The sequence below is a fragment of the Mastigoproctus giganteus genome, chromosome 7 (genome assembly GCF_048544385.1).
Source record: "Mastigoproctus giganteus isolate SK-2022 chromosome 7, ASM4854438v1, whole genome shotgun sequence".
Classification (NCBI taxonomy): domain Eukaryota; kingdom Metazoa; phylum Arthropoda; class Arachnida; order Uropygi; family Thelyphonidae; genus Mastigoproctus; species Mastigoproctus giganteus.
The window spans coordinates 39,993,937-40,010,141 of record NC_143581.1 but is presented as its reverse complement, the minus strand read 5'-3'; the positions used below and the strand labels follow the sequence as shown (position 1 = coordinate 40,010,141).

At 37.7% G+C, this 16,205-nt stretch overlaps 1 protein-coding gene across 2 annotated transcripts in view; it reads left to right on the top strand.

Moving 5' to 3' along the window:
- The first annotated feature begins 9,801 nt into the window (after positions 1–9,801).
- The window catches only part of LOC150082837 (solute carrier family 66 member 2), a 30,339-nt gene continuing 23,935 nt past the window's right edge, over positions 9,802–16,205 (top strand). For both annotated transcript variants that reach the window (XM_090376854.1, XM_090376853.1), the window contains exons 1-2: positions 9,802–10,025; positions 13,251–13,387. In XM_090376854.1, the coding sequence (XP_090232980.1) occupies positions 9,823–10,025; positions 13,251–13,387 (340 nt within the window). In that variant the 5' untranslated portion in view covers positions 9,802–9,822. The remainder of the gene's footprint in view (positions 10,026–13,250; positions 13,388–16,205) is intronic.

Sequence of the window (16,205 nt, the reverse complement as noted above, 5' to 3'; positions counted from 1 at the left end):
TATGATAGATAGTTTTACTATCCATTTATAACAGAAAAGCCCAATAAACAGGTGGCTGGTAATTGTTTTTATTGTTTTATGGTTGTGACCTTCAGAAATCCTACCGAACAATCGTAGGGTAATCTCCAGTGCTGCTGTCTTCTGCCCCAATTAAACAGCATGTTGTCCCAATTAAGCGAAGTAAACCTTGGCTATTTTCTCGATTGGGTTCTGTTTTTTAAGATTTGCCCCAAATAAACGGCTGCCCCGATTAACCGGTGGCCCGAATAACCGGAATCCACTGTACTAATACATAGTACAGTTGATTCCGGTTATTTGGGACACATCGGCACTAGTGCATTTTGGCGTGATTAAGCAGCTGCCCCAATTATGCAAAGTTTCACATAAATGGTTAAAAATATAGTGGACCCCCGCTTTACAGTTGATTTTCTGTACAATCAAATCACGTTACGATGGACTCACCATAGTAGAGTACCATTCACTCTATGATATGTAGTAAGCGTCTGTCATTGTGATCATGTTTGTGAATTGAAATTTAATTCTATTAAACAGCGATTCTAATAAGCGAAAATAGGAGGAATTTCGCTTATTCCTCCTATTTTCGCTTATTTTCGCTATAAAAGTAAAGATATACTGTATTAAGTACAATTTGTTACTTTACCAATTAAAAATTAAATGATACGTGAAAATCGGAAGAATATTTTCCACAAGTTAGCAAAATAAAAATAAATTTACTCTTACATGCATAGCTTAATTAATACGTACTGTAATATGTACATACTAACTAGCTGATATTTCTGTTCACTGACATTTGGGGGAGGGGTTAAAATTTAAAACAGTAAAAAAGATAAGCAATCAATAACAAAGAATGTGGCCTGCACAAATTGCAACTAACATAATACACACAAGTGAGAATGGAGTAACAAGTTACAAAGCTTAAAAAATGGGAATGAAGAGAAGATTCTGAAAATTTATTTGTTTTTTATATGATTGAAGATTTCATGGAAGGGGAAACACATTTCACCATAATAATGTAAAAACTCACAGAATTCCAACTGTTGGTATTATCGCAAATTCAATAAGATCGAGTTTACTATCCGTTTATAATAGATTGCACTAACAGAAAAGGCCCAATAAACTGGAAACTGCTAATTGTTTTTATTGTTTTATGGTTGTGACCTCCATAAATCCGCCCAGACCATGTGGTAGGAGCGGAGACAATTGTAGGGTAATTTCGAGTCTCCTGCCTTGATTAAACGGCATGTTGTCCCAATTAAGCGGGAAAAAATCCTGGCTATTTTGTCGATTAGTTTCTGTTCTTTAAGATTTGTCCCAAATAAATGGCTGCCCTGATTAACCGGTAGCCCAAATAACCAGAATCCACTATATCTAAATGCAAGCAGAAAATATAATCTTCTAGAGAGTATTTATGGAGAATGGTACACAGGAGGATTTCAGTTTACATCCAGATTTAACAAAGTATGCCAACTAAGAAATACCATTTAAAGCTTATACTTAAATGGATGTCAGATGAACTAATGAAACTTGTGGCAGAGAAAAAAAATGCATGGGTTTGCATATAAATTATCAGGTCATATAGAAGCCTATGGTACATAACTAGTCTGTAATCGAATCACAAAGGAGGTCAGGCAGCTAAGACAGATTACAAGAAATCTCTGGCGAGGAATGCAAAGCAAAGCAGCAAAGATTTCTTTCCTTACATAAATAGTAGAAGGAAGGGGTTGAATCAGTTTGGTCCACTTGATGTTGGTTTAACTGATGATGATCATGCTCAGGTTGCTGACAAACTGAATAGGTATTTTTTATTTACATTCACATATGAGGAATTCTTTAGGAGGGGAAATTCCTCAAATTCTTCTAAATCTAACAGTGAGCAAAATGATTTTGTGATAATTGAGAGGAAAGTGGAAGAGATATTGTTGAAAATTAACATAAAAAGGCACCCGGGGTGGATGGAAATCTAATCGATTATATTAAAGGAGACAGCAAAGCAGGTAAGAAAAGTCTTAGCCATAATTATATGAGAGCATCTTTGGGTTTAAGAACATTCCCTATGGATTGGAGATGTGCAAATGTATCCCCAGTTTACAAAGGAGGATATAAGGTCTCAAGGGTGACATAAGGAATTATGATTCAATAATAAAGTAACTGGGTGCAAAAAATAATTCTGTCATATACTTAGATTTCTGAAAGATTTTGATATTGTTGCACATAAAAGACTGCTGTACAAATTAGTAGCGTGGCATTAAGGGCATGTTACTGTTCTGGATAAAGGGATGGTTGAGTGAGAAAAGACAGAGAGAGTGGTTGTTAATGGAAACTGCTCTTCATGGACTAATATTATTGTGGAATTCCCCTGAGTTCAGTGTTGCACCATTGTTGTTTTGTATATTTAATGACATTGATGTAAGTATATCAAGCTTAATGTCTAAGTTTGCAGAAGATACAAAGATTGACGGGTAGTTAATGAAATTAATCAGGGTAGGCTGCTGCAACAAGATCTAAAAAAATTAGGCAGATGGGCTGAGAAATGGCAGTTGAAGTTTAACATTGACAAATGTAAGGTGCTGTATATGGGAGTAGCAATAATCCCAGATTAACATACTAACTGGGTGGCACTACACTGTGGATAGTGGAAAATGAAAAACACCTCAGAGTAATTGTGCAGTAAGATATGAAGTTCTCTGAGCAATATAGACAGGCTGCCGGACAACTTATGGAGTTTCTCTATGATATACAGAAACTTTTCTAGCAGGGATGAGGAAGTGATTATCCCATTGTATAAGGCAGTGGTTAGGCTGCATATAGGTCTGGAGGCCTCATTTTAGGAAGGATGCAGAACTGCTGGAATGAGTGAAGAAAAAAACAGTGAGATTGGTGAGAGGAATGAAATGGTAGTCTTATCAAGACATTTCAGTTCTGCAAATTGCAGCATCTGGAGACTAGGCACCTGTGAGGTGATCTTATTGAGTTGTTTAAGGCTTTGAATGGATAGTATTAGTATTAGAATAGGCATATGATGCAAGAAAGCAAGCTTATGCAGCATCAGCCAAAAAAAAAAAAAAAAAAACTTCCACTTCACCCCTCCGTTCGTTTGAAATATCTGTCCAGCCGAGCCTTAAATTTATTTAGGCTATCAACTTCCACAACAAGAGATGGAAGTCTGTTCCACCAACCAACTACCTGCTGGCTAAAGGCAAATTTCCACACATCTATCCTACATCTGTCTTTCCTCAATTTGAATTTATGCCCTCTCAGGTGATTATTCTGAGCAAGAGGAAGAATCCCATCAGCATTGAGCATGCTCAAGCCATTCAAGGCTTTATACACCTCTATCAGATCACCTCGCTGGTGCCTAGTCTCCAGACACTGTAATTTGCAAAACTTAAGCCTTTCTTCATAAGAGCAACCCTTTGTTCCATTCACTAATCTTGTTGTCCTCTGTACTCGTTCCAGCAGCTCTACATCCTTCTTGATAAGCAAGCTCAGTGTTGATAGTATTCTTCTGCCTGCTTGGACTAAACACACGAGAGGGCATAAATTCAAATTGAGGAAGGATGGTTGCAGGATACGTGTGGAAGTTTGCTTTCAGCCAGGAGGCGGTGTTGTGGAAGTAGACAATTTAAATAGATTCAAGGAAAATTAGATAATTTATTGGAGGGATGTGGGAGGTTTTTTTTTTTTTTTTTTTTGGCTGATGAATTATAAGCTTGCTTACTTGCATCATATGCCACTAATAATAATAATAACATGAAGCTTACCATTCAGTGTAAGAAGATAGTCTCTCTCTCTCTCTCTCTCTTTTTTATCTCTTTTTTTTTCTGTGTGCATATATGTATTACTTCACAGGTGATACCTTTGAGATGTCTAGAGCAACTGCTTGTGTTTCACCAAACTTTTCCATTGAATTTGACCATAAATGGGTAATATAAGCCAGATGATTATCACCAGTGGATCGACACTGATGGAATCCATACTGGCGATTGTTGATCAGACGGAAGGTTTCTAGGTAGTTTAAGAGTTGGCAGTTAATTGATTTCTCCATTACTTTAGAAAGAGTAGAAGTAATTGCAATGGGATGATAATTGGATGGGAGGGACTTGTCACCCTTTTTAGGAACTGGCTGGATGTGAGCAAATTTCCAAGCAGAAGGAAAAACATCTTTGGAATAAGAAAGTGAAAAAAGGCAGCAAAGAACAGGTGTAAGTTCAGGAGCACAGGTTTTGAGAACAAGTGGAGAAATACCATCAGGATCTGGAGCTTTCTAAGCATCGAGATTCGTCAAAATCCTCCTGACATCCTTTTGACAGAAGACCACAGGAGGCATTGGATGGAGCGTGTTGGGAATGGTAGAAGGTGTTTTACAAAGATCATTAATACATGAGTTGGAAGAAAAATGGCATGCTAGCAGGCCAGCTTTATTCTTGGCCGAAGTGACAACAGAACCATCTGGTTTTGACAGAAGTTGGGCAGAGATGGGCAAAAGTTGCGGCCAATAGCTTTGGCAAGAGAGTAGAATGCTCGGCTACCATTAGGGCAAGAAGCAAGTTTTCTACTCTTAGCCTGTTCAAAATCTAGTTTGGACTGATTAATAACTGCTTTACAATTGTTGCAAGCTTTGGTGTAGACAGAAAATGAAACTGAAGAATTGGAAACAAGCCAATTACAATATGCAACACTTCTCTTGAATGGCCTTAGCACATTTATTGGAAAACCAAGGTTTAGATAAAGGATGAGATTTTAAAGTGGAGTGTGGGATAAAGGATTCCATTCCTACAAGAATAATTTCACTGACATGATCTGAGCAAACATTGACATCAGAAGTTTTGAAACAGTAGTCCGACCAAGGAAAAGAAGAAAAGAAATCTTATAGGTCATCCTATTTTGCATTCTTGTAAGCCAAACAACAATGTTGGGAATAGCCATGAGATAAAAGCTCCATTGGAGAAGAATACAATCACTAAGTTGTAATCTGGGGTGCCTAAAGGACCACTTACTTCGACCGTGTACTTAGAAGGGTTGTGTGTGAGAAAAAGATGAAGCATGTTGGCTGTATGGTTAGGATTGTCTGGTATTCTTGTAGGTAAATGAACAATCTGTGCAAGGTCATTAGTAATTGCAAAAGCCTAAGCATCTTGACCAGCTGGGTCTGTGTGACTAGACAACTGAAGCCAGCTGGAATTGGGAACATTAAAATCACCAAGGAAAATTACCTCACTGTTAGGAAAGTTGGACTGGAGAAAGTCAAGTTGCAAAGAGAGAGGAAGTTGAAGAGCTCCAAGTGATTAGTGGATTTGGGAGAACGACAAAGACAACAGATGAATTTGACAGAATGAGGTTGAGAGATTTTAAGCCAGAGGAGATTCCAAATTACCAAGTCTCTGACAGGGAATATCAGAACGGACATATGCACAAGTACCACCTTTGAGGCAAAAGGAATCATACAGTGAATAATTTGGGCAACTGAAATGAGCAGTAGTTGAATCAACCGATAACTGAGATTCTATCAGAAAAAGTACATGTTGTTTGGCAGACTGCAAGTGGAAATGGGCATCGTTGAGATTAGAATTGAGACCTTGTATATACGTATATTTTTGAAATGAACTAGGAAGTGTCTGGGAGGTATAGATCTTTTTGCAGATAAGCTTACTCTATTATTTTGACAATTCATGTTGTATTCAATAGTAAGAAAAAGTGGGGGGGTGACATGCTGTATGATGTAATGAAATTTTTGGATGTAGTGTACACATGATAAAAAGAATATACCCAGATCTTAGACATAACGTGGCCTCGACAATGCCCCCCCCCTCCACATACACACTACTCGGACTCCCTCCAGTAACTATCTGGCAGAATAGAGGTAGCAAGATTATACACTAGCTGATCCGGAATCCCCCTAAAGAGTTACCAATAGGTTCGGCCTGTGAACACCTTTTTAGAGCTGTACCCTTGAAATGTAAGGAAGATTGGATCTCGCCATGATGTCCATCATAACCTTTAAAGTCATCAGTCATACTGCATGATGGAAGAGATGGGGAAGGGTTGACCGGAACTTAATATGTTCCAATCTACCCTTCCCCATCCAGTATTAATATCTTAATAATATTATATATTTATATTATATTAATGTGCATAATTTATTAAACAAGTCTTCCACAACACATTTATTGTTTTTTTTTTTTTTTTATCCAATTAAAAAAAGGTTCTAGTCACTTTTCAAAATGAATACTTGTATTTGATATGAACATATAGGCCAACAGAACCTTCAGTCTCCCAATTAATCTCCTCCATGTTTTTTTCCATGGGCCATAAACCTGTACTTTTAGACATTCTAAAAAACTGCAGAATTTTCTAAATTAAGCATGTACTAACAAGAAAAGTATGTCGACCTGTGCTTAAAGAAGCTTTTAGGTGTTGAGGCACAAGGAACACCAATTTGAAAAATAATGTTTGGAAATATTTTTGGTTACAGTTTAGGTCTTTTTTTTTGTCATTTAATCAGTGATATATATATATATATATATATGTATAAATCAGTTCCATACTTTCTCTTAATATAAAAGTGTAATGTGACTCATGATTCACCTGTACATCATAGGAAGAATTGTGATTTTGAGGTGTTTTTTTATTAGCAACAAGAGTTTTGTATGGTCTTTAAATAGACAGGATATACAGCATGTCTCAAAAATACACGGCATAACTTCAGGAATGAGTTCCTCATATGTAGACAATAAAAATATTTTATATCAACATAGTTCTGGAACTGCTTGGTTTCTGAGTTTTGAAGGTCTGTCTATGACACTTAACTGTTCACATCACCTTATAGTAATTGTTCAAAATGTCCACCTTCTGCCTGAATACAAGCCTCACATCGACGTCTCATGGACTCGTGAAGATGATGGCAAATTCCTGGCATGTTTCGTATTGTCTCACAACCTGCCACAATTCAATTGCGGAGAGTTTCCCCATCAGCTACCAGAGTCGAATACACCAATGACTTTAAATGGCCCCACAAGAAATCTAGTGGGTTTAAATCAGTGAGTGTGGAGGCCAAGCGGTTGGTCCACCTCTACCTATCCACCAACCAGGAAACCTTCGATTTAGGTAATTGTGGGCTAGGTGGCTGCAATGTGCGGGAGTGCCATCGGGCATGAAGTGTGCTTGTTGATGAATGGTCAGTAGCGTGTCGTCCAAGAAATCAGGCATGTTGTTTTCCAGAAAGCTTCTGTACGCCTGCCCTGTGAGTTTGTTTGGAAGTACATGGAGCCCAAATAACTTACACCAAAAACACCTGCCCAGATGTTGAGGCTGAACCGCTGTTGGTGATCTGATGGAAGAACTGCATGTGGGTTTTCTTCAGCCCATACATGCTGATTGTGAAAGTTTTGAATTCCATCTTGTGTGAACTGTGCTTCATCTGTGAATATCACTAAGGCAGGAAAGTGAGGAGTTGTACCACACTGCTGCAAGAACCACTGGCAGAACATTACTCGCGCACGGTAATCTGCTGGTGACAAGACTGTACCCGTTGCAGATGGTAAGGATACAGTTGGTGTTCTCGCAACACTCTCCAAATAGTCGAACGTTGAACAGACAGTTGCATTGCTATTCTGCGTGTGCTGATTCCAGGAGTGGAATGCACAACATCCAAAATCTCCTCCTCTACTTCAGGAGTTGTAGATCTTGGTCATCCTCTGTTGGCAGCATTGAGGTGTAAAGGTCCCATGTTGACAAAGGCAGCGATTGGATACCTTCAAACGTTTTCCTGTCTGGACATCGTTTCGTTTGTGGTACAAATGACGAGCCTCCATAGCATTGCCGCCGTCCACCAAACCGTACATAAAGTGCATATCCACTTGCTCCTGATTTGAGTACATGGTCGGAATGGAAAACCACCAGATTCTGTCAGTACTTTGTGATGAAGGAAATCACCTGTGGGAGATAAGACATTCCGATTAATAACTCGGGAACCAAGCATTTCCGGAACTATGTTGATATAAAATATTTTTATTGTCTACATATAAGGAACTCATTCCTGAAGTTATGCCGTGTATTTTTGAGACACCCTGTATAAGGTTTGATCCAAAAATAGTGAATTATCTCATAATTCTTGAATACATACAGATAATATTATGAGTGGGTTCTTGGTGTGCTATGGTATATATATACACCAAGGTTTTACTTATGTGGCAGTCTAGCAGAATGCTGCTTTGAATGAACATTTGTTTTTCTCATTTGTCATGTATACTGACAAAATTTGAACAATGTGCAAACATTAAATTTTGAGTAAGGTTGGAAAGTCAGTAACAGAAGCACATAAAATTCTTGTTACAATTTACGGAGAAAGTACTGTGAAAACTACAGTTTTCAAGTAGTTTCAAAGGTTAAGTGAGGATTTTGCTTGATGAAGAAGGAAAGTGCTCACCTATCAAATCCCAAAACAATTAAAACATCAATGAAAACTGCACTATCGTTTTATTGGATTAACAACTGACCACTCAAGACATTGCCCAGGAGACATTCTTTTCATTTGGTTGAGTTAGGCCATTTTGACAAAGGATTTAGGCATGAGGTGAGTGAGCAGCACAAGTTAGCTCCACATTCTCACTTGAGATCGAAAACAACACTGAATCCTCATTTCATCTTAGTTTTTTTAAGAAAGCTATGTTGGATTCTTCATTTTTAATGAAACTCATAATGGATTTAGTCTTGGATATGACCCAGAAACCAAAGTTCAGAGCTTCCAATGGAAAACATTGTCTCCAAGCCAAAAATGGATTGATATTCAAAATCACATGTGAAGATCACACTAATTACATTTTTTTGACAAGGGGATATGTTAACACAATTTGTTTCGCAAACTGCACTAGTAATGCAGCTAACTACCAAGTAGTTAAAAACAGTTGAGAGACTCACTCTGCTGTAAATGATCAAAAAATGGTTGGCTCCTTCTTTACAACAATGCACTATCTCACACTCACTTGCTGTGTGGAAAAAAAATCACATGTGAAGATCACACTAATTACATTTTTTTGACAAGGGGATATGTTAACAGAATTTGTTTCGCAAACTGCGCTAGTAATGCAGCTAACTACCAAGTAGTTAAAAACAGTTGAGAGACTCACTCTGCTGTAAATGATCAAAAAATGGTTGGCTCCTTCTTTACAACAATGCACCATGTCACACTCACTCGCTGTGTGGCAAATTTTGGCTAAAAAAAAACATTTCCATCATGCTGCACTACCCTTATTTTTCTGATTTAGCACCATGCAGCTTTTGGCTATTTCCAAAATTAAAAGAAAAATGAGTCAGTTCAAGAAATCCAATTAGTCCATGAACTGCCTAAAAGCATTCACAAAAGACTTCCAAAATTATTTTGATCATTGATAGCCATGATGGAACAAATGTGTGGTTACAGAATGAGATTATATTAAAGAATATTAACATATTTTAACAATGTAAATATTTTTCATGGAATAAAATTAATTTTTTTCAAAATTCATCAAACCTTACGACCCTTGCATACAATCAAACCTTGTAGACAACATACTGTGGGAATGGGTGGGCTACTTTTCAACTTGCTGGAAAAAATGCAGTTTCTTCATTTGTTGTAGAAACTGTTGCAGCAATTATTTTTCAACAAACTTATTTGAACTCTATCTAGAAATGATAAATGCCTTTCTAAAAAATAAGTTTTATATATTTCTATAATATTGCATATTGTTTTTTCAGCTATTTGAAGCATTCTAAAAAGAATATTGCAATTCTATAAAAGAAGGTCAAAAGTCATGTGTCTCCATAATGGATGAAGTAGGAAAACATTTTCAAGATTTTTCTCTAACTGCAGTTGTTTCATGGACATTTTCTACAATAATGACGATTGGAGGAGTTATTCCTTTCATACCACAATATCGTGACATCAAAAAAACTGGGAACGTTGAAGGTTTCTCTACATTTGTATGTCTTACTCTTCTTGTTGCAAATACTTTAAGGATACTGTTTTGGTGAGCAAATATTATTACTTCTTTCACATCACAAAATAAAATAACAAATGTAAAAATTGAAATCATACTATTTTGTTGATGTTGGAGATTAAGCTTCACACCAGCCAGAAGATAAATAAATTAAATACTGTAACTAAAAACTTTATTTACGATAAAATAAGTATAAAATATATATTTACAATAAAAAATTAAAAATATACTAAAAACCTAGAAATTAAAAGCGATAAAAATTTGCTGTAGCTTTCGGAGTCAGCAGTCTCCTTCCTCAGCAGCATATGTCTACTGTGCGGCACATCCTTAAATAGCAAGTCCACGGCACAATCACATGGTTCCACGGTTGGAACTTTCCATTTGCGCACCAGTACCGGAAATGGCTCAGGAGCGCGCTAGCTGAAACCATCCATCACGTCCAAGGACAGCGGTTTCCAGGAGGGGGTGTAGACGTACACCCTTATCCCTATTAATAGTATTGCTAGCTACCCCAATACGTAAACTCTCAAGCCATTTACGGTCCCAGAACCCCTGTGCATGATCTGTGATGACAGCATCCTCCAGGGAAATTTGATGTTTCTCCCAGAAATGTTCAGCCACAGCAGACTTCCCATAATTTGTGGACTTTATTGCTTTTGCATGCAATAAAGCCCCATCAGTGCCATATTGGCCAATTTAGCTATGGAGGAGTTAGAAGTCAGGAATTTTGGGGATTTGGAATTTCCCATGTGTAGATGGAGGAGATATGTTGATGACACATTCTCCATTATACAAAGGGGGAGGGAGGATCAGGTACTTAATGTACTTAATAGTTTCTCCCCTTTTATCAAATTTATTTCAGAGGTGGAAGTGGAGGGAACATTGCCATTCCTTGACATGTTGGTGATTAGAGAAGGCGGCAGGCTTAAGTCCAAGGTATTTTGAAAGCCGATGTGTCAGGGGTCATCATACCTCGGCACAGGCCAGCCAACACAAAAACAGTGTGGTTAAGGCTCTAATAGATAGGGTGGGGGTCCCACTGCAGCACCTCCGAGGATAGAGATAATGAAATTGTTTGGGTCACAGCAGACCTCAAGAAGTGCGGCTACCCCCAGAGGGTGCTGGACAGAGCCATTAGAGGAGTCGAGTCCACCCGTAATGAGCAGTTCGCCCCTGTGAGCACCGCACACATTCCCTACTATCCGGGCCTTTCACACCACATTGCACATATAATTCGGGGGTGTCAGATACGCTGTGTGCAACTCCCAGGTCGGAGGTTGCACACAGCGTCTCGAGTAAAAGACCCCATATCCAAAGAAGCCAGCAGTGGGGTGGTGTACGAAATGAAATGCCTGGACTGTGGGGTGTGTTATGTGGGTGAGACGGGGTGGCGGTTGAAAGACCAGCTGGGGGAGCATGCAAACGCAATAAAGTCCGCAAATTATGGGAAGTCTGCTGTGGCTGAACATTTCTGGGAGAAACAACATCAAATTTCTCCGGAGGATGCTGTCATCACAGATCATGCACAGGGGTTCTGGGACCGTAAATGGCTTGAGAGTTTACGTATTGGGGCAGCTAGCAATACTATTAATAGGGATAGGGATGTACGTCTACACCCCCTCTGGAAACCATTGTCCTTGGATGTGATGAACGGTTTCAGCTAACGTGCTCCCGATCCATTTCCGGTCCCAGTGCGCAAATGGAAAGGTCCAACCGTGGAACCATGTGATTGTGCCGTGGACTTGCTATTTAAGGATGTACCGTGGACTTGCTATTTAAGGATGTGCCGCACAGTAGACGTATGCTGCTGAGGAAGGAGACTGCTAACTCTGAAAGCTACAGCAAATTTTTATCGCTTTTAATTTCTAGGTTTTTAGTATATTTTATCAGTGTTATTTGTATATTTTTAATTTTTAAATTTTTATTGTAAATATATATTTTATACTTATTTTATTGTAAATAAAGTTTTTAGTTACAGTATTCAATTTATTTATCTTCTGGCTGGTGTGAAGCTTAATCATCAACATGGTTTGTCCCAGCCTTGTAGGCCTATTTAGAGATATTTTGTTGATAATGTTTAGCTGTAAAATTAAATTACATCATCCATAATGTTTAGTATTAGTTCTGTGACCTTATTTCAAAGGTTAAATAAATATATATTTATGTAGTAGCATTGTGGCAAGAGATAATAGTAATGTTAGCATTAGCAGTAGCAAATGATGCAAGAAAGCAAGCTTATACAGCATCAGCCAAAAAAAGAAAGATACCTCCCGTTTCACCTATACATTTCTTCCAATGGTTTGGCTAGTTCTTCCTTGAATTTATTTAAACAATCGACTTCACAACAACAGATGGAAGTTTATTCCAGCAATCAACCACCTGCTTACTAAAAAAGGCAAGCTTCCGCACATCTCTTCTGCAACCATCCTTCCTCAATTTGAATTTGTGTCCCCTCGTGTGTGGTCTGAGCAAGAGGAAGAATCTCATCAGTGTCGAGCTTGCTTAATCCATTCAAAGCCTTAAACACCTTAATCAAATCACTTTGCAGGAGCCTAATCTCCAGACTGAAATTTGCAGAACTGAAAATTTCCATCTGTTGTTGTGGAAGTTAATAGTTTAAATAAATTCAAGGAAGAACTAGACAAACCATTGGAGAGAATGAGTAGATGAAATAGGAGACTTTTTTTTTTTCTTCTTTTTTTGCTGGTGCTGTATAAGCTTGCTTTCTTGTATCATTTGCCACTGCTAATACTCGGGGTCGTTTTAACGCATGGGTGCATCCGGCAGACATCGGGGGCCCTCACTTAGGTGGAATGCTAGGAATGCAACTAAGAGAGACCCTGCAAAAAATTAAAACAAAATTTAAACTGAATAGGGGCCACATTTGGAAATTTGCCAGGGGGCTCTGAGAGTCTTTAAAATGGCCCTGCTAATACTATTGCTAAAACAAATGATTTTATAGGTTACAAATATATAGTAGCAATGAGTTTGGAGAATATGTAAAACAAAGAAATTGGTATTTGGAAATTATTTAATTTAACATAATGCATAAATCCAGAACTTGTCTGTGATAGTTTTTTTTTTCTCTTTGGTCCAATAGCCCGTTTCTTCTCTTCCTTGTACATTTGACTACCCTTTAAAAAATATTCAAGAAATGTCATTTTTTTGAGGTTGTACTTTTAGTACTACAACGATTGTATTAAGGTTATCATAACTGCAGTTTTATAATCCAGTATCTTGCTCTTTTCATTACAGGTTTGGCCATCAGTTTGAGTTGACTCTTTTATTGCAGAGTATAATAACAAATATTGGAATGTTAGTAATGATCCATTTATGTGTAAAAACAAGGAAGTCTACACAGATTGTTCCTGGAAAACTGCATACTTTTGTAGGTGAGTAAATATCTAGTATATTTTTTTTAAGAGTCAAAGTAAGAGAATGCCTTGCTTCCTTTTGCCGTCTGCAAATTTATCTGTTACTATCACATATATCCATATGTTTTATTTATTCTGCAGCATACTATGTATGTTATTTTCTTATCCTTTATACAGCATATTATCATAGGAGTGTGTGCTAGAGTACATGTGAGCAGGCAAAGTTTTTACGGCTCCAGCTAATAGAGAATGATTTTTGCTTTTTTATTGACTTAAATTGACATTAATTTATTTCTTAGAGTTGCTTTATATTCCTAGTAACAATACTTTAGTTTAAGTTGAATTTAGATAGAGATTTTGTAGGTTATTACTTAGTATCGGTAAGGGTATCAAATCCACGTGTTGGACAAGTGTTGCAGATCCCGCAAACGCAAAGTTTTTAATTATATTTAGCTGCTTTATTGACTTAATTTTTAGATTAAATTATTTTCTATAAGTAGCTTATAGACCTAGTCAAGCTCCTTGGTTTATTTTGAACTTAGATAGCGCGATTTGGAAAGTAAATAATACCTCGTGTCCGTAGATTAACTGTTCGTAACTTGCCACCATTGTTATACGATACATGTGCACTGAACTAGATAGCGTAGTGTTTAACGGAAAACTAGATAGTGAGTATAGTAGTATCAATTAATCAGTAAAATTTATTAATCTTATTAAATTTCATTGTCAATTGAATTGTACTTTTTTACTAAATAAATAGTGACCTGGTTTTAGTAGTATTAGTAATGGCCGCATGGTGCAAGAAAGCCTATGGCTTATGCTGCACCAGCCAAAAAAAAAACCCAAATAAAACAATGATAAAAAAATAATAATAATTAATAAAAGAAAAGGAAATGTCTCCTAGTTCTAGCATCATTTATAATCTTGAAAATTTCGCCCTCATTCATTTTACTGATGCCTCTCAGAGCCTTAAACACCTCAATCAAATCTCCTCTAAGGTGTCTAGTTTCCAAACTCTGCAACCCACATATTCGAAGTCTTTCTTCATAAGGACGCCCTTTTGCCGATCTGACCAGGCGAGTTACCCATCTTTGCACCCTTTCAAGAAGCTCGAAGTCTCTCTTTAAGTGCGGTCTCCATACTTGAACACAGTATTCCAAGTGTGGTCTAACAAAAGTCTTATATAATGGGATTATCAAGTCCCTATCTCTAATTTGCAAAAGTTCAATAGATCACCGATATGACACCATGGGCCTTCCTTGCAATCTGTTTACAATGCTCAGAGAATTTCATGTCTGACCATATCGTAACACCCAAGTCCCTTTCCTCCGGTACTGGGTTTAGTTGAACTCCACCAAGTGAATAAGTTATTTTGGGATTACTGTTTCCCAGGTATAATACTTACACTTTGTTGGATTAAAGCATAGCTTCCATTTTTCTGACCATTCCTGAAGTCTATCTAGGTTTCTCTGAAGGAGCTCAGCTTGACAGTGATCATTAACTACTCTACTAATTTTAACATCATCTGCGAATTTAGACATCACGCCCTATATCTCTTCATCAATGTCATTTATGAAAATTAAAAACAACAGTGGTCCTGATCCTTGGGGAACCCCACTTCTTACATCAACCCAATCTGAGGAATAGCCATTTATCACAACCCTCTGCTTCCTGCCCTGAAGCCATCCTGCTATCCATTTAAGGATTTTCCCAGTGATTCCAACCTGTTCCAGCTTATAAAGCAACCGTTCATGTGGGACTGAGTCAAAAGCTTTGCTGAAATCTAAATAAACAATGTCGAAATTATTCCCTAAATCCAGCTTGTGAGTGACTCTTTCAAAATAGCAAACCAGATTTGTTAAACATGATTTTCCCTTTACAAAACCATGCTGAGTATCCTTGAGAATTTCAGTTCGATCCAAATGATCCTGAATCATTGCCTCCATGATTTTCCCTACCACTGAAGTCAGACTGGCAGGTCAATAATTTCCCACTTCACTCTTAGAGCCACCCTTATGTATGGGAGATACATTGGCACTTTTCCAATTCAAGGGAATCTCCCCAGAGTCTAGTGATGCTTGCATAATTAGCCTCAACGGTTCAATGCACTCACTCACTTGCCGCCTCCCTTAAGATTATAGGGTATATTCCATCAACTCCAGGAGCTTTACTGGCCTGTAGGTTCGAAAGTTTTTTTCATTAAATAATCATGCGAAATTTCAATATCATTAATTACATATTTTTCAACTTCGCTCCCACAATTTCCCATTGCCACAAAAGGTTTTTCATTTGTGAATATCGATGCAAAATAACCGTTGAGTTCATCTGCAATGGCAGCTGGTGTATTTAATACTATCCCCTTTCCCTTACTTAAAGGTCCAATCTGGTTTGTCCTGCTCTTCTTGGTATTTATATATGTGAAGAATTCCATATCCCCCCTCTTTGCTCTGTTTGCTAGTGATTTCTCATAAACTGCTTTTGCCTGTCGAACCTTTTCTGTGGCTCTATTACAGATCATCTTGTAGCTGTTATAGGCTTCAGTACTTTTTATTGCTCTGTAACCTTTCCATGCCACCTTTTTCTGCTCAAGTAATGTGGCAACTTCACTATTCATCCAACTTGGAACCCTCCTCGTGGAGTATTTTTTTAATGGTAAATATGCATTCAAGGCATCTGTGATTAATGTTTTAAAAGCATACCGCAGTTCAAATGTATTCATTCTCTGTGCGATATCTACCCAGTTAATAGAGGCCATGTAGTACCTTAAGGCATCATAATTTCCTTTTCTGAAATTAAAAGCCATTCCTTTGCCTTTTACTGCTGCTACCTCTCTCAT